This window comes from Chiloscyllium punctatum, chromosome 37, assembly GCF_047496795.1.
Source record: "Chiloscyllium punctatum isolate Juve2018m chromosome 37, sChiPun1.3, whole genome shotgun sequence".
Classification (NCBI taxonomy): Eukaryota; Metazoa; Chordata; class Chondrichthyes; order Orectolobiformes; family Hemiscylliidae; genus Chiloscyllium; species Chiloscyllium punctatum.
Window position 1 is genome coordinate 148,755 of NC_092775.1, and position 24,527 is coordinate 173,281.

The 24,527-nt window shown below is 43.5% G+C and overlaps 1 protein-coding gene across 2 annotated transcripts in view; it reads left to right on the top strand.

Moving 5' to 3' along the window:
* The window catches only part of ahcy (adenosylhomocysteinase), a 94,805-nt gene that overhangs the window by 45,722 nt on the left and 24,556 nt on the right, over positions 1–24,527 (top strand). For both annotated transcript variants that reach the window (XM_072556054.1, XM_072556053.1), the window contains 2 exons: positions 4,152–4,359; positions 19,289–19,376. In XM_072556054.1, coding sequence (XP_072412155.1) covers positions 4,152–4,359; positions 19,289–19,376 — 296 coding nt within the window. The remainder of the gene's footprint in view (positions 1–4,151; positions 4,360–19,288; positions 19,377–24,527) is intronic.

Here is a 24,527-nt window from a genome sequence, read left to right on the forward strand (position 1 = left end):
GAGATCTGACATCTAGCATGGTGCATTGCTAAGCACCAAATCCAATATGGCCTCCCCTCGAATCGGCCTATCTACATATTGCATCAGGAACCCTTCCTGGACACTCCGGACAAAAACTATTCCATTCAAAATATTTGAATTATGTAGGTTCCAATCAATATTAGAGAAGTTAGTCACCCGTGACAACAATCCTGTTACATCTGCACCTTTCCAAAATCTGCCTCCCAATCTGCTTCTCAGTGTCTCTGTTGTTATTTGGGGGGGAGGGGGGGGGCTGTGGTTGGCACTGCTGCCTTTCAGCGCCAGGGACCCGGGTTTGATTCCTACCTCGGGCAACTGCCTGCAAGGAGTTTGTATATTCTGCCCATGTCTGCGTGGGTTTCCTCCAGGTGCTCTGGTTTCCCCCCACAATCCAAAGATGCACAGATCAGGTGAATTGACCATGCTCGATTGCCCATAGTATTAGGTGCATTAGTCAGGGGTAAATATAGGGTAGGGGAATAGGTCTGGTTGAGTTACTCTTCGGAGGGTCGGTGTGGATTTGTTGGGCCGAAGGACCTGTTTCCATACTGTAGGGAAAAAATTTAATCCAATCCTAGATCAGCTCTGACTTTCTTTTAATTTTGATCATTATTTGCTTATGTTCTAGTTCATAAGATGTCTGCCATTAAACAGCTTGGCTTCAAAATTTCAATAGAATCATAAGTACAGTCTCTCTGTACAAAGTATTTTGCTCTCTGACAGACTGCCAAATCTTAATTACACCCTGCACCTGATTACTAGGCTTTCCAACCAGAAATAATTTCTCCACATGTAACCCCTCTATCCCCCATCATATACTGAAAATATATACCTGAAGGGTGTGATTACACCAAAGAGAACATTTATACCAGTATCAGGAAAGCAGTGTGGAAAGTTGGATAGGGTGGCTTTGCTGTTAAGGAACACTTCCTGGCTGATAGGGGGATACCAGAGGAATGAGAAAGGTTTTCCATTCAGAAACGAGTGAGAGCCTGGGACTCATTGCCCAAGTGATGGAAGAGGGAAATACCCTGAAAATATTTGGTTTTGTCAGTTAATACACAGTAGAGAAGGATGACCTAAGTTTAGGAGAAAAGGAATGGAATATAGATCATGTTTTGCTGAAAATGATAAAGGCAATATATCACGTGCGAGAATGCTGTACCAGCCTCACAACAGGAACTATATGGTCACGTGTAACAAAGGCAGGAAAGTCAGAAACAGGAAAGGAGCAGACACAGATGCACAGCATGGAAACAGACCCTTCGGTCCAATCCGTCCATGCCGACCAGATATCCCGTCCCACCTGCCAGCACCCGGCCCATATCCCTCCAAACCCTTCCTATTCATATGCCCATCCAAATGCCTCTTAAATGTTGCCATTGTACCAGCCTCCACCACATCCTCTGGCAGCTCATTCCATACACGTACCACCTTCTGTGTGAAAAAGTTGTCCCTTGGGTCTCTTTTATATCTTTTCCCCCCTCACCCTAAACCTATGCCCTCTAGATCCATCCTTCTTGTACAGGTCACTTCTACCCCAAAAGAGATTCCAATGATCCAAAAATGTGAATCCTTCTCCCATACACCAGCTCATTAGCCAAGCATTCATCTGCTCTATTCTCCTATTCCTGCCCTCGTAGCAGTGGCGTAATCCAGATATTACTACCCTTGAGGACCTCAGTTTTAAATTTCTGCCTAACTCTCTCTAATCTCCCTTCAGAATCTCAACCTTTTCCCTCCCTATGTCGTTGGTTCCAATGTGGACAATGACCACCTGCTAATCCTGGCACCAGGGAAACAACACATCCTAACAACATTTTCAAAATGCTTCACTGCCATTGAATTCGTTTTGAACTGAATTACTGTTGTCCTTTAGGGAAATAGGGAGGCAATTTGTGTACAGTAAATGCTCATAAACAACAACACAAGTGGTTGGTTGGAGGAAACATGTTGGTCAGAATGGTGGGAAAGTTCCCTTGCTGATTTTTGAATAGTGTCATGGGACCATTTGCATCCACTGAGTGGAAAGCGCACCTGGAAGCTGGAGCATCCTTAATGCCTTATTTCAGTGATGACTTGCGATAATGTGCTTAGATCCTGAACAGGGATGGAACATGTGGCCGCCTAAATGAGGCAAGGCCAACCCTTGGATATTTTAATAGCACTATCACATCCATGCTCCAGTACAAATTTCAACATGTTCTTTCAAAATCTGCTGGGAAAAATACAATGTTGCAATTCTTGAAAAAATTCAGTAATACGTTAAAAGTGACATTGTTTTGATGGCACTTCCTCAAATATTGTGCTTGTGAAGTGTATTCAGGAAGGTTCCGTGGAATCTCTTTTGAAGATTTTTAAAGGAGCTGTCAACACAGCTCACTGCAGCTGCAGAACTTAAGTAATTGCTACTCAAATTATCTAGTTTAAAGAGGTGAAATTTTAAAATGTAGTTTGAAAGCACTAACTTTGTTTGAAATTGTAGAGCAAACTAACATTGTGTAAAATATACATACAGATAATAACTACAGAATATTCTATACCTTTAAATGAAACCTCAACCTTGCTGGCCCTCAAAAGGGTTCAGAAAAGATTTACAAGGGTTGGAGGGTTTGTGCTACAGAGAAAGGGAGAAAGGGGCATGTTTTTTCCTGGAGTGTCTGAGGCTAAGAGGTGACCTTATAGAGGTTTGTAAAATCATGAGGGACATAGGGTGAATAGCCAAAGTCTTTCCCCTGGGTTGGGGTAGTCCAAAACTAGAGGGCATAGGTTTGAGGGAAAGATTTAAAAGGGGCGTAAGGGACATCTGTATCGTGCAGAGGATGTTGTGAATGGAATGAGCTTCCAGAAGGAGTGATGGAGGCTAGTACAATTACAACATTTAAAAGGTTTCTGGATATATATGAATAAGAAGGGTTTAGAGGGATATGGGCCAAATGTTGGCAAGTGGGAATAGATTAAATTAGGATATCTTGACAGCAAAGATGAGTTGGACTGAAGGGTCTGTTTCCATGCTGTTACAGCTCTATGATTGTGAGTATAAGAGTTGGGACATCACATTGAGGTTGTATAGAATGTTGGCAAGGCCTCTTCTGGAGTACTGTGTGTAGTTCTGGTTATCTTGTCATAGGAAGGATGTTCTTAAACTGGAGAGAGTTCAAAAAGGAATTACCAGGATGTTGCTGGGAATGGAGGATTTCATAGATAAAAATAGATTGGAAAGACATACTTTTTTCACTGAAGTATTGGAGGTTAAAATCACTAGGGGCATGGATAAGGTAAGTTGCAAGAGTCTTTTTCTCTAGGGTAGGGGAGTTCAAAACTAGGGGTCATTTTTAAGGTTTGAGGAGAAGGATCCATAAAGTACACAGTGGTTCATGTGTAGAATGAGCTGCCAGAGGAAGTGATAGATGCAGGTGCAGTTAGAACATTTTGGACAGGTTCATACATAGGAATTGTTTGGAGGAATATGGGCAAAGCACAGGTAAGTAAGTCTAGTTTGATTTAGGTACGTTTGGACCAAAGGGTCTGTTACCCTGCTGTATGACTGAGTCTGAAAGTTAGAAGATATTTCCAAAGTGAAAGTGGGAAGTGTTGCAGGAAATGAATGGAACATTTGAAACAAATTCTGCTAATGGCAAGTAAGATGGATACATTTTTATTGTCCAAAAATATTTAGGAATTTGGAGTAAAGGCAAGTAGATGGTGTTATATCACCAGTCAGCCATGATCTCAATGAATGATGGAACAGGAGATTGAGTCTCTCTCTTAGTTGAGTATATATAAGGTTGAGGTCAGGAGATGATTTAATCTTTTTGAGAATTTAGGGATGTAGAGAGTGGCTGTGAAAGTGGCTAGAGTTGAGCTGGATGATCAGCTATGATTGTGTTCAATGGTGAAACTGGCTCAAGAGGCTGTATGAAATCTACAATTTCTGATATTGTAGATTAGGTCCCTCTAACGAATGGTCTATAAGTTAGTGTGTTAATCTATCCCTCCGTGGACTCTTTTCCAACAAAGAGTTGATGTATTTGAAAGAAGCTGGAAACCGTGGAGTGGGTATGTTGGCAGCAAACTTAGTTTAAAAGTTATTTTATTGGTTTCTTTATACTCTCCATTTCTTTCTCCAGAGCAAATTTGATAACCTGTATGGGTGCCGAGAATCACTTGTTGACGGTATCAAGCGTGCCACTGATGTTATGATTGCTGGTAAAGTAGCTGTGGTGGCAGGATATGGTGATGTGGGCAAAGGTTGTGCACAGGCTCTGCGAAGTTTTGGAGCCAGAGTTATTATAACAGAAATCGACCCCATCAATGCTCTACAGGCTGCTATGGAAGGTAAGGATAAAATATAATGCTGGAGTCCACAAAACTCTGCAGATGAAACATAAGCAATTCCTCTCCACTGTCTTTCTTGTAACTGAATATAGTAAGTCATCACTTATGATGCTGTTGAGAATGTGGGAAGGATGCTAAGTATGTATGCAGATGATACAGATTGACCAGATGGTTGACAGTGAGGAGGAAGGTGTGAGGTTACAGGGAGATATAAATGGATTGGTCAGAAGAGCAGATCAGTGGCAGATGGAGTTTAACCCAGATAAAATAAGAGATGATGGACTTTTGAAGAAGTAACAAGACTCAACAAGGGATTACTCAATAAATGGCAGGATGGTAGAAAGCTCAGGCAAAAAAGCGATCTTGGGGTGCTTGTCCACAAGTCCCTGAAGGTGGCAGAACAAATTAATAGAATAGTTAATGCTGCTTACGTGATGCTTGTCTTTCAGTCGTGGCATAAATTCTAAGAGCAGGAAGATCATTTTGGAGCTGGACAGAACTTTGGCTTGGCCACAGCAGGAGTACGGTGTGCAGTTCTGGTCACCAACTATAGGAAGAATATAATTACACTGGATGGGGTGCAGAGGAAATTCACCAGGATATTGCCTGGCATGGAGCATATCGGCTATGAAGATAAGTTGAATAAGCTTGGGTTATTTTCTTTGGAGCAGAGAAGATTGTGGTGGGCGATGTCTGATGATGGTGTACACTACTATGAAAACCATGGACAATGAATAAAACGTAGCAATTCCCCTTACACTCAGGATTGATAACGAGGGCATAATTTTAAAGTGAAAGATTGGAGGGGATTTGAGGGGGGGGAAAACCCTATCTCTCATCTTACTGAAAGCTTTGCTAGGTTAATTTTCCAAAGTCATTTGCATGCGACATCAGATTTGCCTGCAGCCAAATTAAACTGTTGGCTTCATTTCCAAGCAACGACATAGGTTCCCTTCAAACACTTGGTTAAAAGTCTTTGCAATCCAGAAGAGTGCCCAGATAGCTCAATTTCATCCTGATTCCACGTAGCTCATAAACAATATATATTCCCAGCTCAACTGACAGCCAAAGTAATCCCAAAGTATTTTTTAGACACAAATAGGAAAAAAGTGAGCAAAGGTCAAGAAGGGCTGGTTAGGACCAAAACGGTGAGTACGTGCATGATGTTAAATGAATACTTTTAAACCTGTCTTCACCAAAGGAACAGGTGCAATCCAGCCATGGTGACTAATTCAGTCATAAGGGTTCAAAATGGATAACAGGGCACGAGATAGCCTTGGCTGAGAAGATTAGGGTGAATCCAAAGAGGTTCTTCAAGTATATTAAGGGAAAAAGAATAACCAGAGAGAGAGAATAGGACCCTTCAATGATCAAAGCGGACATATATGTGTGGAACCGCAAGAGATAGATGAATGAATATTTCTCCTCTGTCTAATGTGAGGGAAGACCTGAAGACTTGGCAACTTGGAGAAGTTGTGGTGATATCTTGGGGGCAGTCCATATCGCAGTAGAGGAGGTCTTAGACATATTAGAATGTGTGAAGGTGGATAAATCTGACCCCAGACAGATATGTCTAAGAACACTGCAAGGGGCTAATGAAGAAAGCACGGGGGCCCTGGTTGATATTTTTGCATCATTGTTAGGCACGGGTGAGGTCCCGGAAGACTAGGTGTTAGCAAAAGTGCTCTTATTCAAGAAGAGCTGCAAAGAAAAGCCTGGGAACTATAGACCACTAAGCCTAACATCTGTGGTAGATAATTCACTTGGGAAGATTCTGAGGGATAAGATATACATGCATTTGGAAATACAGGGTTTGATTAGGAGTCATCAGCATGGCTTTGTGCAAGAGAGATCAGGGTTCTTAGCACAAGCAGTAATGCAGAGATTTGAGCAAACAGTTCTGCCAACTATCCAACCCAAACTCTGGGTCCACCATGTGGATGACACTTTTGTCATCACTAAATGAAACAAGTTAGAGGACACCTTCCAGACCATCAATAATACTCTTACTGGCATAAAATTCACTAAGGAGGAAAACAGCAACAAACTGCCATTCCTAGATGTCTCAGTAGAGCGAATCCCCAATGGGGAACTTCAAACCAGTGTCTATAGAAAAACAACACTTACAGACCAAATATTGAACTACAGAAGCAATCTTCCAAATACCCACAAACGAAGCTGCATCAGAACATTATTTCAATGAGTCAATACACACTGCAGCACAGAGGAACTACGCAGGGCAGAGGAAAATCACGTATACCATGTATTCAAAAAGAACGGGTACCCACTGAACACAGTCCGCCAATTTCTCAGCAACAAAGCTTAAAAATGTATTGCTGGAAAAGCGCAGCAGGTCAGGCAGCATCAAAGGAACAGGAGAATCGACGTTTCGGGCATAAGCCCTTCTTCAGGCAGGAGTGTCCAGCCACGGGGCGGTTGGGTTGGACACCCGCACCAACCAACCAAACCGCCCCGGGGCTGAACACTAACTCCCCCTCCCACTCCACCAAGGACATGCAGGTCCTTGGTCGCCTCCATCGCCAGACCATGACAACATGACACCTGGAGGAAGAGCGCCTCATCTTCTGCCTAGGAACCCTCCAACCACAAGAGATGAATGCAGATTTCTCCAGCTCTCTCATTTCCCCTCCCCCCACCTTTTCTCAGTCCCAACCCTCAGACTCAGCACCGCCTTCTTGACCTGCAATCTTCTTCCCAACCTCTCCGCCCCACCTCCTCTCCGGCCTATCACCCTCACCTTAACCTCCTTTCACCTATCGCATTCCCAACGCCCCTCCCCAAGTCCCTCCTCCTTTTTATCATAGCCTGTTTGGCACACCCTCATCATTCCTGAAGAAGGGCTTATGCCCAAAATGCCAATTCTCCTGTTCCTTTGATACTACCTGACCTGCTGCGCTTTTCCAGCAACACATTTTTAAGCTCTGATACCCAGCATCTGCAGTCCTCACTTTCTCAGCAACAAACCCAAACAAGCGGACAAAACACGTCCAGAAACCCGAGCCACACTCCCTTACATCAGACATCTTGGAAATGACTGCCAGACTACTCCGACCCCTTGGCATCATGGTAGCCTACAACCCATACACTAAAACAGCAGCTAATGAACTTGAAAGACCTTATACAGACAATGAGCAAAACTAATGTCATTTACAAAATACTGTGCAAGGACTGTGACAAACAGGCAGAAAACATGAACACCAACTGGCCACAAAAAGACATGACCCCTCTCACTAGTATCCCCTCATACAGATGAGGAAGGACACCAATTCGACTGGGACAACAAGTAGGACATCCTAGGACAAGCCAAACAAAGACACATGCTTCGAGGAATTCTCATGTGTCTTCAAACCGGAACTCTATCAACAAACACGTTGAGTTAGACCCCTATCCACAACCTTCTGAGTAGTAACTCCAAAGATGGCAGATAGATGGGTGACAGTGAGGGGGATTGGGAGGAAGCAGCCAGTGCAGGGACCCCCTGTGGTCGTTCCCCTCAAGAACAAGTATACCGTTTTGGATACTTGTGGGGGGGACGACTTACCAGGGTTAAGTAACGGGGCTCAGGCCTCTGGGACGGAGCCTGTCCCCGCTACTCCGAAGGGAAGGGTGGAGAAGAGCAGAGCAATAATAATTGGGGACTCGATAGTTCGGGGCACAGATAGGCGGTTTTGTGGGAACGAGAGAGACCCACGTTTGGTATGTTGCCTCCCAGGTGCAAGGGTACGTGATGTCTCTGATCGTGTTTTCCGGGTCCTTAAGGGGGAGGGGGAGCAGCCTGAAGTCGTGGTCCATATTGGCACCAATGACATAGGTAGGAGGAGTGCTGAGGATGTTAGACAGGCTTTTAAGGAGCTAGGTTGGAAGCTCAGTTAGAACGAACAGAGTTGTTGTCTCTGGTTTGTTACCCGTGCCACGTGATAGAGAGTCGAGGAATAGGGAGAGAGAAGAGTTAAATGCGTGGCTACAGGGATGGTGCAGGAGGGAGGGATTTCGGTACTTGGATAACTGGGGTTCTTTCTGGGGAAGGTGGGACCTCTATAAACAGGATGGTCTGCACCTGAACCTGAGGGGCACCAGTATCCTTGGGGGGAGGTTTGCTAGTGCTCTTGGGGGGGGTTTAAACTAACTCTGCAGGGGCATGGGAACCCAGACTGTAGCTTTAGGGTGCAGGACCTGGAGTGTAGGGAGGTTAGGAATATGGCATCAATCTTAAAGGAGGGTGCCTGTAAACAGAAGAGTGGCTTGAAGTGTGTATACTTTAATGCCAGAAGTATACGAAATAAGGTAGGTGAACTCGCAGCGTGGGTTGGTACCTGGGACTTCGATGTTGTGGCTATTACGGAGACGTGGCTAGATCAGGGACAGGATTGGCTGTTGCAGGTTCCAGGGTTTAAATGTTTTAGTAGGGTCAGAGGTGGGGGCAAAAGAGGGGGGGGTGTGGCTTTGCTTGTCAAAGATAGTATTACAGCGGTGGAAAGGAAGATGGATGAAGATTTGCCATCTGAGGTAGTTTGGGTTGAGGTTCGGAATAGGAGAGGTGAGGTCACCCTGTTAGGAGTCTTTTACAGGCCTCCTAATAGTCCTAGAATCGTTGAAGAAAGGATTGCGAAGATGATTCAGGAGAAGAGTGACAGTAATAGGGTGATTGTTATGGGAGACTTTAACTTTCCTGATATTGATTGGGAAAGCTATAGCTCAAGTTCGTTAGATGGGTCAGTGTTTGTGCAATGTGTGCAGGAGAGTTTCCTGACACAATATGTAGATAAGCCAACAAGAGGTGAGGCCATACTGGATTTGGTTCTGGGTAACGAACCAGGCCAGGTATTAGAACTAGAGGTAGGTGAGCACTTTGGGGACAGTGACCACAATTCGGTGATTTTTACTCTAGTGATGGAGAGGGATAAGTGTGTACTACAGGGCAAGAGTTATAGCTGGGGGCAGGGAAATTATGATGCGTTGAGGCATGACTTAGGAGGTGTGGATTGGAAAAGTAGATTCCAAGGCAAGAGCGTAATTGATATGTGGAACTTGTTCAAGGAGCAACTATTGAGTGTCCTTGATAAGTACGTACCTATCAGGCAGGGAGGAAAGGGTCGTGTGAGGGAGCCGTGGTTTAATAAGGAGTTGGAATCCCTTGTTAAATGGAAGAGGGCGGCCTTTGTAAAGATGAGGCGTGAAGGTTCAATAGGGGCGATTGAGAGTTATAAGGTAGCCCGGAAGGACCTGAAGAGAGAGCTAAGAGCAGCAAGGAGGGGACATGAAAGGTCCTTAGTTGGTAGGATTAGGGAAAACCCTAAGGCTTTCTATAGGTATGTTAGGAATAAAAGAATGACTAGGGAAGGAATAGGTCCAATCAAGGATAGTAATGGGAAGTTGCGTGTGGAGGCTGAAGAGATTGGGGAGGCGCTGAATGAATACTTTTCGTCAGTATTCACTCAGGAACAGGACATTGTTGTCGATATGAATACTGAGGCACGAATAAGTAGAATGGATGGCTTTGAGATATGTAGAGAAGAGGTGTTGGAAATTCTGGCAAGGGTGAAAATAGATAAGTCCCCTGGGCCTGATGGCATTTATCCTAGGATTCTCTGGGAAGCAAGGGAGGAGATTGCAGAGCCATTGGCCTTGATTTTTGTGTCCTCTTTGTCGACAGGAGTAGTGCCAGAGGACTGGAGGCTAGCAAACGTGGTTCCCTTGTTCAAGAAGGGGAGTAGGGATAATCCTAGTAACTATAGGCCAGTGAGTCTCACTTCTGTTGTGGGCAAAGTCTTAGAGAGAATTGTAAGGGATAGGATTTATGCACATCTGGATAAGAATGATGTGATCAAGGATAGTCAGCATGGTTTTGTGAAGGGCAGGTCGTGCCTCACAAACCTTATTGAATTCTTTGAGAAGGTGACTAAGGAGGTAGATGAGGGGAAAGCGGTAGATGTGGTATATATGGATTTTAGTAAGGCGTTTGATAAGGTCCCCCATGGTAGGCTACTGCAGAAAATACAGAGATATGGCATTGAGGGTGAGTTGGAGGTTTGGATTAGGAATTGGCTCTCTGGAAGAAGACAGAGGGTAGTAGTTGATGGCAAAGGTTCATCTTGGAGTGCCGTCACTAGCGGTGTTCCGCAAGGATCTGTTTTGGGACCATTGCTGTTTGTCATTTTTATAAATGACCTGGAGGAAGGGTTAGAAGGTTGGGTGAGCAAGTTTGCGGATGATACGAAAGTCGGAGGAGTTGTAGACAGTGAGGAAGGATATGGCAGGTTACAGCGGGATATAGAGAAGCTGCAGAGCTGGGCAGAAAGGTGGCAAATGGAGTTCAATGTAGCTAAGTGTGAAGTGATTCACTTTGGTAAGAGTAATAAAAAGATGGATTACTGGGCTAATGGTAGACTACTTGGTAGTGTGGAAGAGCAGAGGGATCTTGGTGTCCATGTACACAGATCTCTGAAAGTTGCCACCCAGGTAAATAGTGCAGTGAAGAAGGCATATGGCGTACTGGCTTTTATTGGTACAGGAATTGAGTTCCGGAGTCCTGATGTCATGTTGCAGTTGTATAAGACTCTGGTGCGGCCGCATCTGGAGTATTGTGTGCAGTTTTGGTCGCCATACTATAGGAAGGATGTGGAGGCACTGGAACGGGTGCAGAGGAAGTTTACCAGGATGTTGCCTGGTATGGTAGGAAAATCCTATGAGGAAAGGCTGAGGCACTTGGGGTTGTTTTCATTGGAGAAAAGAAGGTTTAGGGGTGATTTGATAGAGGTGTACAAGATGATTAGGGGGTTAGATAGGGTTGACAGTGAGAACCTTTTTCCACGTATGGAGTCAGCTCTTACAAGGGGGCATAGCTTTAAATTAAGGGGGGGTAGATATAGGACTGATGTTAGGGGTAGGTTCTTCACTCAGCGAGTCGTAAGTTCATGGAATGCCCTGCCAGTAGCAGTAGTGGACTCTCCCTCTTTATGGGTATTTAAGCGGGCATTGGATAGGTATATCGAGGATAGTGGGTTAGTGTAGGTTAGGTGGGCTTTGATCGGCGCAACATCGAGGGCTGAAGGGCCTGTACTGCGCTGTATTCTTCTATGTTCTATAAAAGGATCAGGAAGTGATTTCACCACAGGAAGTGACATCACCATCCCAAACCTAAATAGAAAGCAGGAGTTTTCAGCATTGCTTCACGAGGCCCACTGAAGATGTTACCTAGTAGGCTAACAAAACAGCTGGAAATGAACCTTGCAGCTCAGCGAGCAAACCTACATCCAGCACCTTAAATGAATCTACCGTGCCTGCCTCTACTATATCTGCGGGCAATACGTTCCAGGCACCTACAGCCCTCTGTGTAAAGTACTTCCCGCATGTATTCCCCTTAAACATTTCTCCTCTCACAGTGAATGTATGACCTCTTGTTATTGAATCCCTTGCCCTGGGTAAAAGCTTATATCTATCCACCCTGTCTATACCCTTCATGATTTTGTAAACCTCAGTCAAGTCCTGCCCTCAATCTCCTTTTTTCTAATGAAAACAATCCTAACCTACTCAACCTCTCTTCATAGCTAGCACCTTCCATACCAGGCAACATCATCGTAAACCACCTCTGCACCCTCTCCAAAGCGTCCACATCCTTTTGGTAATGTGGCGAGCATAACTGTACACCGTATTCTAAATGCAGCCGTACCAAAGTCTTGGACAATTTTACAATATGCCGCCTTGACTATTCTATCCAACTGTGCAGCCATTTTCAAGGTACAATGGACCTGAACTCACAGATAGAATGTAGAACATTACAGCGCAGTGCAGGCCCTAAGGCCCTCGATGTTGCGCTGCCCTGTCGTACTAATCTGAAGCCCATCCCACCTACACTATTCCATGTACGTCCACATGCCTGTCCAATGACGACTTAAATGCACTTAAACTTGGCGAACCTACTACCGTTGCAGGCAAAGCATTCCATACCCTTACTACTGAGTAAAGGAACTACCTCTGACATCTGTCTTATACCTATCTCCTCTCACTTTAAAGTTGTGTCCCCTCGTGTTTGCCGTTCCCATACTTTGAAAAAGGCTCTCCCTATCTAACCCTCTGATTATCATGTATGTCTCTATTAAATCACCTCTCAACCTCCTCCTTCTCTAACGAGAACAGCCTCAAGGCCCTCAGCCTTTCCTCGTAAGACATTCCTTCCATACCAGGCAACATCCTAGTAAATCTCCTGTGCACCCTTTCCAAAGCTTCCACACCCTCCACATAATGCAGTGACCAGAACTGTACACAATACTCCAAGTGTGGCCGTACCAGAGCTTTGTACAGCTGCAGCATAACCTCCTGATTCCGGAACTCAATCCCTCTATTAATAAAGGCCAAAACACTCTGCCTTCTTAACAACCCTGTCAATCTGGGTGGCAACTTTCAGGGATCTGTGTACATGGACACAGAGATCTCTCTGCTCATCTGCACTCCCAAGAATCTTACCATTAGCCCAGCACTTTGCATTCCGATTACTCCGTCCAAAGTGAATCACCTCACACTTGTCCACATTAAACTCCATTTGCCACCTCAGCCCAGCTCTGCATCCTATGTCTCTCTGCAACCTACAACATCTTTCATCACTATCCACAACTCCTCCAACTCCGCAAATTTACTAACCCACCCTTCTAAGCCGTCATCCAGGTAATTTATAAAAATGAAGAATAGCAGTGGACCCAACACCAGCCCTTGCGGTACGCCGTTAGTAACTGCACACCAAGGTGAACATGTTCCATGAACTACAACCCTCTGTTTTCTTTCAGCAAGCCAGTTACTGATCCAAACTGCTATATCTCCCACAATCCTATTCCTCCGCATTTTGTACAATAGCCTATTGTGGGGAACCTTATCGAACGCCTTGCTGAAATCCATATACACCACATCAACCGGTTTAGTCTCATCTACCTGTTTGGTCACTTTGTCAAAAAAGTCAATAAGATTTGTTAGGCATGACCTACCCTTCACAAAACTGTGCTGACTGTCCCTGATCAGATTATTCTTTTCTAGATGGTTATAAATCCTGTCTCTTAACCTTTTCCAACACTTTACCAACAACTGAAGTGAGACTCACTGGTCTGTAATTACCAGGGTTGTCTCTACTACCCTTTTTGAACAAGGGAACAACATTTGCTATCCTCCAGTCCTCAGGCACTATTCCTGTAGACAGTGATTTGAAGATCAATGCCAAAGGCTCTGCAATCTCTTCCCTTGCTTCCCAGAGGATCCTAGGATAGATCCCATCCAGCCTAGGGGACTTGTCTATTTTCTCACACTGCAGTATATCTAATACCTCTTCCTTGTGAACCTCAATCTTTTCTAGTCTAGATGCAAGCATCTCTGTATCTTCCTCGCCAACATTTTCATTTTCTATAGTGAACACTGTCAAAAAATATTTAGTGCTTCCCCTATCTCCTCTGACTCCACACACAACTTCCCACTATTATTCTTGATTGGCCCTAATTTAACACTCGTCTTTTTATTCCTGACATACCTATGGAAAGCCTTGGGGTTAGCCTTAAATGTCTCTGCTCATCAAGTTTTCTCAAGGCTGTTCTGTTTACAGTATAGGTCTCTGTAGAATTAGACCATCCAAAATGCATCACCTTACATTTGCCTGGATTGAACACCACCTGCCACTTCTCTGCCCAACTCTCCAGTCTATCTATATTCTCCTGTATTCTTTGACAGTCCCCTATGCTTTATCCTACTCCACCAATCTCCGTGTCATCTGCAAACTTACTGATCAGACCATCGATACCCTCTTCCAAATCATTCGTGTATCACAAACAACAGTGGCCCCAGCAGTGACCCCTGTGGAATACCACTGGTCACCTTTCTCCATTTTGAGAAACTCCCTTCACCTACTACTGTCTCCTGTTGCTCCACCAGTTCTTTATCCACCCAGCTAGAACACCTTGCCCCCCATGTGACTTCATTTTCTCCATTAGTTTACCTTGGGGAATATTATCAACCCCTTACTAAGCTGCAGGTATATGACGTCTACAGCCCGCCCTTCATCTATCAAATTGGTCACTTCCACAAAGAACTCTATTAAGTTGGTAAGGCCACAATCTCCCCTGCACAAAACCAGGTTGTCTATTGTTGATAAGCCCATTCTTTTCCAAATATCGGTAGATTTTATCCCTCAGTACTTTCTCCAGCAACTTTCCCATCACTGACATCCGGCTCACCTGGTCTGTAGTTACCTGGAATATCCCTACTACCCTTCTTGTACAGGGGTGCAACATGAACAACTCTCCAGTCTTCAGGTACTTCATCTGTATTTAAGAATGCTACAAAGATATGTCAGGGCCCTAGCTATTTCCCCTCTCGCCTCCCTCAGCCATCTGGGATAGATCCCATCCGCTCCTAGGAATTTATCTACCTTATTATCCTTTTAGTCTACCCAACATGTCTTTCCTCAAGTCAAAGTGATCCAGAGTAAATAAACTTCTATCTCTAATCACAATATTCTTCATATCCCTCTCCTCAGTGAACACTGCAAAGTAATCATTGAGGATCTCACCCATTTTCTGAGGGTCGACACATAACCCCTTATCCTTTAGTGGGCCAACCCTTTCTCTAGTTACCCTCTTGCTTCTTATATTTGAATAAAAGGCTTTGGATTCTCCTTAATTCTGCTCACTAAAATGAGCTTTTAGCCTGCTTGATTCCTCGTTCAAAATTGGTCCTACTCTCCTGATATTCCTCCAGGGCTCATTCTGTTCTTAGCTGCCTGGACCTTATGTACACAATCCTTTTCCTCTTGGCTAGTCGCACGATTTCTCCGGTCATCCACGGTTCACGAATCTTGCCTTTCCTATCCCTTGTTTCAAAGGAACATGCCTATCCTGCACTATCTTCAACCTATTTTGGAAAGTCTCCCACACATCAAATGTGGATTTCCCTTCAAAAAGCTGCCCCTAATCTACATTTCCAAACTCCTGCCAAATTTTGGTATAATTGGCCTTGGCCCAGTTTAGTGCTCTTCCTTTAGGACTACTCTCATCTTGGTCTACGAGTATTCTAAAACTTAAAGAATTGTGATCACTATTCCCAAAGAAATCACCCACTGCACCTTCTACCATCTGGCCTGGCTCATTCCCTAACACCAGGTCCAGTATGGCCCCTTCCCTAGTTGAACTGTTGACATACTGCTCTCAAACTTTCCTGGATGCTCCTTACAAATTCTGCCCTGTCAGGACCTCTGACACTAAGTGTATCCCAGTCAATGTTGGGGAAATTAAAATCTCCCATTGCCCACCACCCTGTTGCCTCTCATCTTTCCATAATCTGTTTCCATAATCTGAAATGGCAAATAGATCGTAATGTAACTAAGTGTGAGGTCTTGCATTTTGGAAAGTCAAATCAAGATAACTTGGAGAAATAAATAGTGATATCTTGAAAAGTATCCAAATTACAATGAAGGTGGTGTTGGATGTCTGAAAACGCAAAAGTGTGGATAAATCCCTGTGACCCAATCATGTGTGCCCTAAAACCTTGTGGAAAAACTAGGAATTGATTGCTAGGCCCATTGTGGAGATGAATGTGTCATCGATAAACATTGTTGAGGTGTTGGAAGACTATGGAGGTTGGCTAACATAATGGCCATTATTTAAGAAAAGTGGTAAAGAAAAGCAAGGCAACTGTAAACCTGTGAGCCTGACATCAGTTGTTGGAGGGGATGCAGAGGGACTGGAATTACATGCATTTGGAAAGGTTGGTGATAGTCAACATGACTTTGTGCATAGGAAATCGTGTCTCACTAACTTGATTGAGATTTTTGAAGTGACAATGAATATTGAAGGCACAGCAGTGGACATTGTATGCACTTCAGTAAGGCATTTGGTAAAATTCCACATGGTAGGCTGGTTAACAAGGTTAGATCCCATGAAATACATGGAGAACTAGCCATTTGGATACAAAATTGGCTCGAAGGTAGGCGACAGAAGTTGATGGTGGAGGGTTGCTTTTCAGACTGGAGGCCTGTGACCAGCAGTGTGCTGCAAAGATCAGTGCTGGGTCCATTTCTTCTCGTCGTTTATTTAAATGATTTGGATGTGAATATAGGAGACATGGTTAGCAGGTTTGCAGATGACACCAAGATTACTGCTGTTGTGGACAGAGAAGGAGGTTATCTCAGAATGCATCGGGTCCTTGATTAGATGGACAAATGCACTGAGGAGTAGGAAATGGGGTTTAATTTAGATACATTTTGGTAGGGCAACTCGGGTAGGACTTTTCACTTAACAGTAAGATCCTGAACAAAGACCATGGGGTGCAGTTTCACAGATCCTTGAAATAGAGTTGTAGGTAAACAGGAAAGCAAAAGAGGTTTTGGTACGCTTGCCTTTATTGGTAAGTGCATTAAGAATGGGGATTGGAGGTAATGATGCGGTTGTACAAGACATTGGCTAGGCCACTTTTGGGATGCTCCATTTAGTTCTGGTCTCCCTGCTACGGGGAGGATGTTTTGAAATTTGAAAGTGTTCAGAAAACATTTACAACAATTTTACCAGGTTTGGAGGGTTAGAGCTACAGGGAGAGGCTGAATAGGCTAGGACTATTTTTGTTACCCCATCGAAGGTAGAGGGGTGACCTTACCAAGGTTTAAAAAATAATGAGGGCCATGGTTAGGGTGACTAGCCAAGATAGTTTCCCCAAAGCAGGGGAGTCCAAAACTAGAGGACATAGGTTTTGAGATGAGAGGGGAAAGATTTAAAAGGGACTTAAGGGGCAACTTTTTCATGCAGAGGATGGTTTGTATATGGAATGAACCAGAGGAGGTGGTGGAGGCTGGTACACTTACAACACATAGAAAAAAGTCTGGACAGGTATATCATTTTGGGGGGGGTGGGGGGTTTTAGAAGGTTATGGGGCAAATGATGGCAAATAAGAATAGATTAGTTTGGGGTATTTGTTTGGCATGGGAGAGTTGAACCGAAGGGTCTCTTTCTATGCTATACATCCCTCTGATTCTAAAGTGTGTAGAAATTAGCCCATCAATTAGATTTATAAGTTTAATTTTGGTGGTGGGGATACTTAGAATCCACAAAAACTCATTTCCCCACCAATAATCATTTACAATAGTGTGTATTCTCCAAAAAATGCACTGCAGAAATTTGCCAAAGATCTTTAGACAGCACCTTACAAATCATGAACACTTATATCTAGATGTACAAGGGCAGCCAATACAGGGCCACACCAACTGCAAGTTCCTCTGCAAGCCACTCAATATCCTGACTTGAAAATCTATTGCCATTCCTTCACTGTCGCTGGGTCAAAGTCCTGGAATTCCCTCCCTACTGTTGGCATTGTGGGTCAACCCACAGCAAGTAGACTGCGGCAGGTCAAGAAGAATACCCTCCGAACAGCATTGTGAATCTACCTCCCTTTCAAGAAAGCAGCTCACCGACACCTTCTGAAGGGCAACTCTTAGGGCAGCATGATGGCACAGTGGAAAGCATTACTACCTCACAGCACCAGGGACCCGGGTTTGATTGCTGCCTTAGGCGACCATTTGTTTGGAGTTTGCCAGGGAATTCCTAGAGGCATGGCACTTATCCACAGAATCAATCAATAAGCATATCGACCTGGACCCAATATACCAGCCACTGCAGCAGACAACTGGAACTGACAACCGGAAGCAGCAGATTCAAACCACTATAAATGCCGGAGGAAAGATCACAGGAGCACTTCACAGGAGGCTCCCAAGCACTGAGGATGTCACCTAGACAGGGGACAAAATGTCTGCAACACAAATTCCCAGCTCGGCAAACAGACCCGCAACAACGAGCACCCGAGCTACAAATCTTCTCACCGACTTTGCCAAGCATTGATGAAGATATTCAATGGTTTCGTGGTCTTCAGTGGATCCTTAATTCTAGATATTGTTTTAAAAATTGAAATCAAATCCTAGCATCTGCTGTGGCAAGATTTGAACTCAGGTGGCTGGAACATTAGCTGAGTTTCTGGATTAATAGTCTAGCAGTCATTTCACCAGGCCGCCTCTTATTTGCAGATGATACTCAGCCAGGAAGAATAGTGAACTTTGAGGAGGATGCTGAGTGACTTCAGAGGGGGCATTGACAAGTCGGCCAAGTGGACTTGCACCTGGCAGATGAATTTCAATGCAGAGAAGTGAGGTAAAGCATTTTAGTAAAAGAAACATGGAGCAGAGGAACCTCGAGGTTCACATGCATAATTCAATGAAGGTGGTCAGGTAAGTTGAAACAGTTGTTAAGAAAGATCCTTGAGTTTATAAATTAAGGCAGAAAATAAAACTAAGGAAGTGATGGTACACCTCTACAAATCATTGTTTAGACCACATTTCGAATATTGTGTTCAGTTCTGGGTATCTTATTTAAGGAATGATGTTAAACCTTGAGAGTGCAAAGGAGATTTAGTAAAATGATACCAGGAATGAGGGGTTTTAGATAATAAGCTTAAGTTTTCCAATCTATTATGTTAGAAGGAGAAAAGATTGACATGACCTTATTGAGGTGTTCAAGATTATGAACAATTTTGACAAAGAAAAGAGGAATATTCTGTTTCCACTAGTTGGTATGTCAGTAAGTAGGGATCACAGTTTTAAGATTCTCAGCAAGAGTTAGAAGTGATATGCAAAGTTTTGAAGGTGTTTCAAACAATAACAAATATTTTACCTATAACTGAGAGATCAGTGTTTTCTTTGTTTGAAGTAGATTTTCATCCAAGAATAGAGAATGCCTTCCTCTCTCCCCTTCTTCCCAAACTAACCCTCCAATTTTGAGCATTTCATTGAGTAACAGTAACCAATACTTGGGCTCGCTCAGTTGAGCTTTACTAAGATAAAACCCTTCTATTTCTTTGTCTCATCAATTCTGACTCCTGTGTATGTTTTATTTAATAGGTTATGAGGTCACCACCATGGATGATGCATGTAAAGAGGGAAATATTTTTGTGACAACAACTGGTTGCAAAGATATCATTGTGGGAAGGTAAGAAACTGTTGTTTCTGGACTCCTATGATTTTTGGCAATCGGTACAATATTGGTTTCTCCTCGGTAAACCATTGGCTCACTGGTAACTGCTCCGCCTGCTGCATCAGTGTTGGTTCTATATCCAAGCTATTCAAGTATATAATTACTTTTTAACATTTAAATGAAATCTTGCTTCATGTCAGGCAATGATTCAAATGCCAAGAAAATAATTCTTCTAATTTTTGCCAGCTAGTTTACTGACTCTTTTGGCAGAGGAAATGTTTCTGGATGTAGGTTTGCTTACTGCGATGGAAGGTTCATTTTCAGACGTTTCATCACCATTCTAAGTAACATTTTCAGTGGGCCACTGGACAAAGTGTGCAGAGGCTCTGAAGATGTTACCTAGTATGGTAACGAAACGACTCAAAATGAACCTTCCATGTCAGCGAGCAAACCTACATCCAGGACCTCAACCTGAGCTACAAGTCTTCTCAAAACTCGCTAGGAAATGTTTCTTCCCTACTTGCTTTATCGGGAAGTATGCCTTTATTTGATTGCTGTTTAACCTCCCTGTTGTAAGGATGACAATCCAAGCTTCCCTACGTTTCCACATAACAAACCACATACTATCCTCAATCATTCATTCTGGTAAGCCGCCTCTGTAGCTTTTAATGTCTTGCTATCTTAAGATGTACTGAGGATGTCCACAATGCTCAGTTGAGGTATAGCTAAAGACTTGTAAAGTTTAACAGACTTCCTATTTCAACAAACCCATCTTTACAAAGCTAAGTATCCATTACAGTTTCTTAACCATTATATCAACTTTACCTGGTATGTCATACAGCACAGCATGTTGGTGTTTCTGGCTAGGTCAGCATTTACTACCTAAGCCGAATTGCCCAGAGCACAATTAAGAATTATCCACATTGCTGGGTCTGGAGTTATATGTGAGCTGGACCTGCAGTTTCCTTCCCTAAATAACATTCAGGAACCAGATTTCGTTTTTCAACCAATTGACTATGGATTCATGGTCATCAGATTTTTATTTTGAATTCAAGGTTCAATTTGAATTCCACCATCTCCCAGGGTGGGATTTGAATCCATGTCCCCAGTACATTACCAGGGTCTCTGGATTAATAGTCTCATGATAATGCCACTAGGGCATTGCCATCCAGTCAGGTGACTTGTCAACTTTAAGTGCCAATGGTCTATTCAACAGTTCTTCCTTATCAATTTTGAGCACTTATGGCGACAGAGTTTCCTCCTTGGTCACCATGCGGCAGCGTCTGCTTTTATTTTTGAAAAGACTGATGCAAGGTGTTTATTTAAGACCTCATAATGCCTGTTGCCTCTGTGTAAATTCTGATTTTTGATCTGCAATCAGCCCTATTCCTTTGGCCGCACTCACTATTTGCCTATAGAAGATTTGGCGATTTTCTTTCTTGTTGGCTTTCAGTCTTTTCTCATAATTCCCTTTTCTTCTCTGATATGCTTCTCCACCTTCTGTCTGAACCTTCTGTATTCCTGTTGGTTATCAATTGTGTTTTCTACTTGAAATCATACTTTTTGTTCTTAATTTCTTACTCCTCATCAAGGGGCTAAGTGTTTATTTTACCCATGTTTCCATATATTTCTTGACAATTTCCAAACCTTAGAATATAAAAAAGTATGGCACAGGAACAGGCCCTTTGGCCCATCGTTGCTGTGCCTCAATTCCCGGCTGGTTCTTATGATTCCCTAAATGCCTCTTAAATTTTGCTAATGCATTTGCTTCTACCACCCCCACTGGTAGTGTGTTCTAAACAGTGTTTTTTAAAAAAAAGCTTTTCCCCATCACCACCTTCAAACTCTCCCCATCACCTTAAATCTATGCCCACTAGTATTTGACATTCTTGCGTTGCGGAGAGAAAGATTCCGGCTATCTGACTCCAACGGAAGACCGGTAGAGCACTCAAAGACGACAAGTACATTAGAAAGGAGCTTAAACAAGGAATTAGGGCTAAAGGGGTCGTGAAATGTCTTTCAATGAGAATTAAGGAAAATCTCAAAGCCTTTTATATAAGGGACAAGGGTGAGCTAGGGAAAGAGTAGATCCAGTCAAGGACAAAGAATAGAATTTAGGTATGGGCCTGGAGGAAATGGGTGAGGTACTTTCCGAATACTTTGCATCGGTATTCAGAAAGGAGAAGGACATGGTGGGTGTGGAGGCTCAGGAGGGGTATGCTGCTGTTCTAGAGCATGTCAATATTTAAAAAAAAACAGTGGTATTGCTTGTTTTTAAGAAAAGCATTAAGGTAGACCGGTCCCCAAGGCCTATTGGGATCTACCTCAGAATGCTGAGGGAGACAGATCAGGAAATTGCTAGAGCATTGATTTTGTACAATGTATCCGCTACGCTCGAGAGGTCCCAGAGAACTGAAGAATAGCCAATGTTGTTCTTTTGTGCCTTATGTCAGTGATAGGGGAAATTACTGGAGAAGAGTCTTAGGTATAGGGTTTACTCACATTTGGAAATGTTTGGCAGCATGATTTGGTGCAGAGAAGATCACGTCTTATAAACTTGATTCAGTTTTCTTGTGGAAGTGATAAAGATAATTGAGGCCAGGGCAGTAGATATTGTCTGTGTGGACTTTAGCAAGATCTTTGACAAGGTCCCACATGGCAGGATGAAGGGTCTGTTCCTGTGTTCTCTCCACACTATCCAGCCCTCCTAATTTTATACACTTCCATTAAGTCATTCCACAGCCTTTAAAATTCTACTGAAAACAATCCAATTTGTCCAACCTCACCGTATTGCTAATGCACACCAATCTAGGCACATCCTGGTAAACAAACCTCTTTCACACCTCCCCAAAACTTCTGCGTCCTTTCTATGGTGTAATGACCGGAACTGTGGCCTATCTAAAGTTTTATGCAGCTACAACATGACTTGCCAATTTTTATTTCAGTGCCTCAATCGCATTTATGCCGTGTCTTCTTTACTACCTTGTTCACTTGCATTGCCACTTTGATGGAGCTATGGACTTGTACCCCAAGATCCCTTGGTATATCAGAAACAAAAATGGAAGTTGTTGGAAAAGCTCAGCAGGTCTGGCGGAATATGTGAAGAGAAATCAGGATGAACGTTTTGGGTCTGGTGACCCTTCCTCGGAACAGTTCTGGGTGGCATGCTAATAACAAGAAAGACCAATAAAGAGCATTTACAGAACTTGAACATAGTGCTTAAGTGTTTCTTCAAGGGAGGTAAACACCTTTTGGAGGGAAAAAAATGCGTGTTCCAGGTACCCAAGTGACCTAATTGAACTACAGAGTTGACAATACTGGATAACACCTGTTAGAAGATTTGAGGGTAATCAAAGGTGCCCTGGTTCCCATGTCTGTACTGCAGCTTGGATTGGTGAATTATTATGGAAAATTCATATGTATCCTGGTCTCTACCCTGGCATCCGCTATTGAAAGGATCAGCCTTGGAGTTGGTCTTGTAGCCAAGGTGTGGCTCTTAAGGAAGTGAAAAAGCAGCTATCATTGTCGAAGCTGTTGTCTAAGTGAGATGTGATGTTGACATACTATGCCTTATCTGTGTAGAGTTGGCTTGTCTGGCCCAGTGAAGAAGAATGATAGCATATGCTTCCTGGATTTTGGCTGATGCTGAACAATGACATGCCCATATAGAAAAGGAAGGTTTGGCTGTCATTTTTGGCGTGAGAAAATTCCTCCAATACCTTTATGGATGTAAATTTGTAATAGTAACAGACCACAAACCTTTTTAGGGCTACTTAGGACAGAACCCATGCTATCCATAGCTTCAGGTCAAATTCAACGGTTGGCTCTTACCCTGAGTGCATACAGTTATAAGTTGGAACACCATCTTGGAGGCCAAGTGGCAAATGTGGATGCCATAAGTAGTCTCCCATCAGTGGTTGTGCTGCCACTAGAACAGTCCATTCTGGTTTTAAACTTTCTGGACTGTGGATTTCTGAGGAAGGGTCACTTGACCTGAAATGTTAACTCTGATTTCTCTCCACAGATGCTGCTAGACCTACTGAAATTTCCAGCAACTTCTGATTTTGTCACAAAAAGGTCCCCTCCTGACACAACTAAAACAGCTGGGGATGATGTGGGAAACAAAAGGCCATCATAACCAGATTTGAAATCTTCCTTGATGCAGCGAGACCAGTTCAGGACCTGCAATGAACAGAGTTTGATAGAGGCATTCCTGAACAAGCACGTGGTTCACATGAAAGCTACAACCTCCGAAATGGGACAGGAGCAAAAACATACCGGCATCTTGGAACATCTGGCCAGGCACACACAACCCGTAGAATCACTTCCTCTGTCTTCCGTCAAAGAAACCTTGGAGGATAAGATGGAATCGGCCGATGCTGCAGCTTCAGCACCATTGCTGCCTGAAGAACATGATGAATTTCGGCTGAGATGTTCTGGGCGCAAGATGCAGGCTACAGTCTGGTATATGTCACCGGTATCTGAGGCAGAGTCTGATACAAAAACACCCAAGGAAAAAGAATGGATCCACTGACTTAGAGGGAGAGGCATCTAGTGATTGTAGCGAGGTCAACAAATGTGGACCTCAGAATGAGTTCCCAATCAGGGAGTTCTGGCTGTCAGATATAAATAGGAGTGTCAAGGGTTCTGTTCACTCTAAGAGCCATCTGTGTGCTAGCTGGTCAATGTCATGTACAGTGCACACAAAAGGTGACTTGGTGATTGAATACCAGCCTTTATGCAGTCATTCCAGTGAGCTGCCACTTTGAACTGCTGCAGTCTACTTATTATCTTCCTTACCCTGACTTTACCCATGAACTTACTATTCTCTACACTATCTGCTTCTTCAGACAGTCTGTGAACTCCAGTATTCTGTTTTGGTTCTACATTACCAAGTTTGTTCAAAGCCCTCCTAACAACACTAACAAAATGACTGGCAAGAAACTCCATTCCAGCTCCACATTATAGTGCAACTTATCTGGCTTGTACAGGTGCCAGCTTTCTCAGCCAGTCTCAATGTCCCAGGAACCTAAAGCCTTCCCTCCTCCAACATCTTTATAGCCACACGTTTGTGTTTTATCCACCTATTTCAATAATTACTTGCATGTGGTATTGGGAGTAAGCTGGAGATTACATTAAGATTCTGCTTGCGAGATTTCTGTCTAG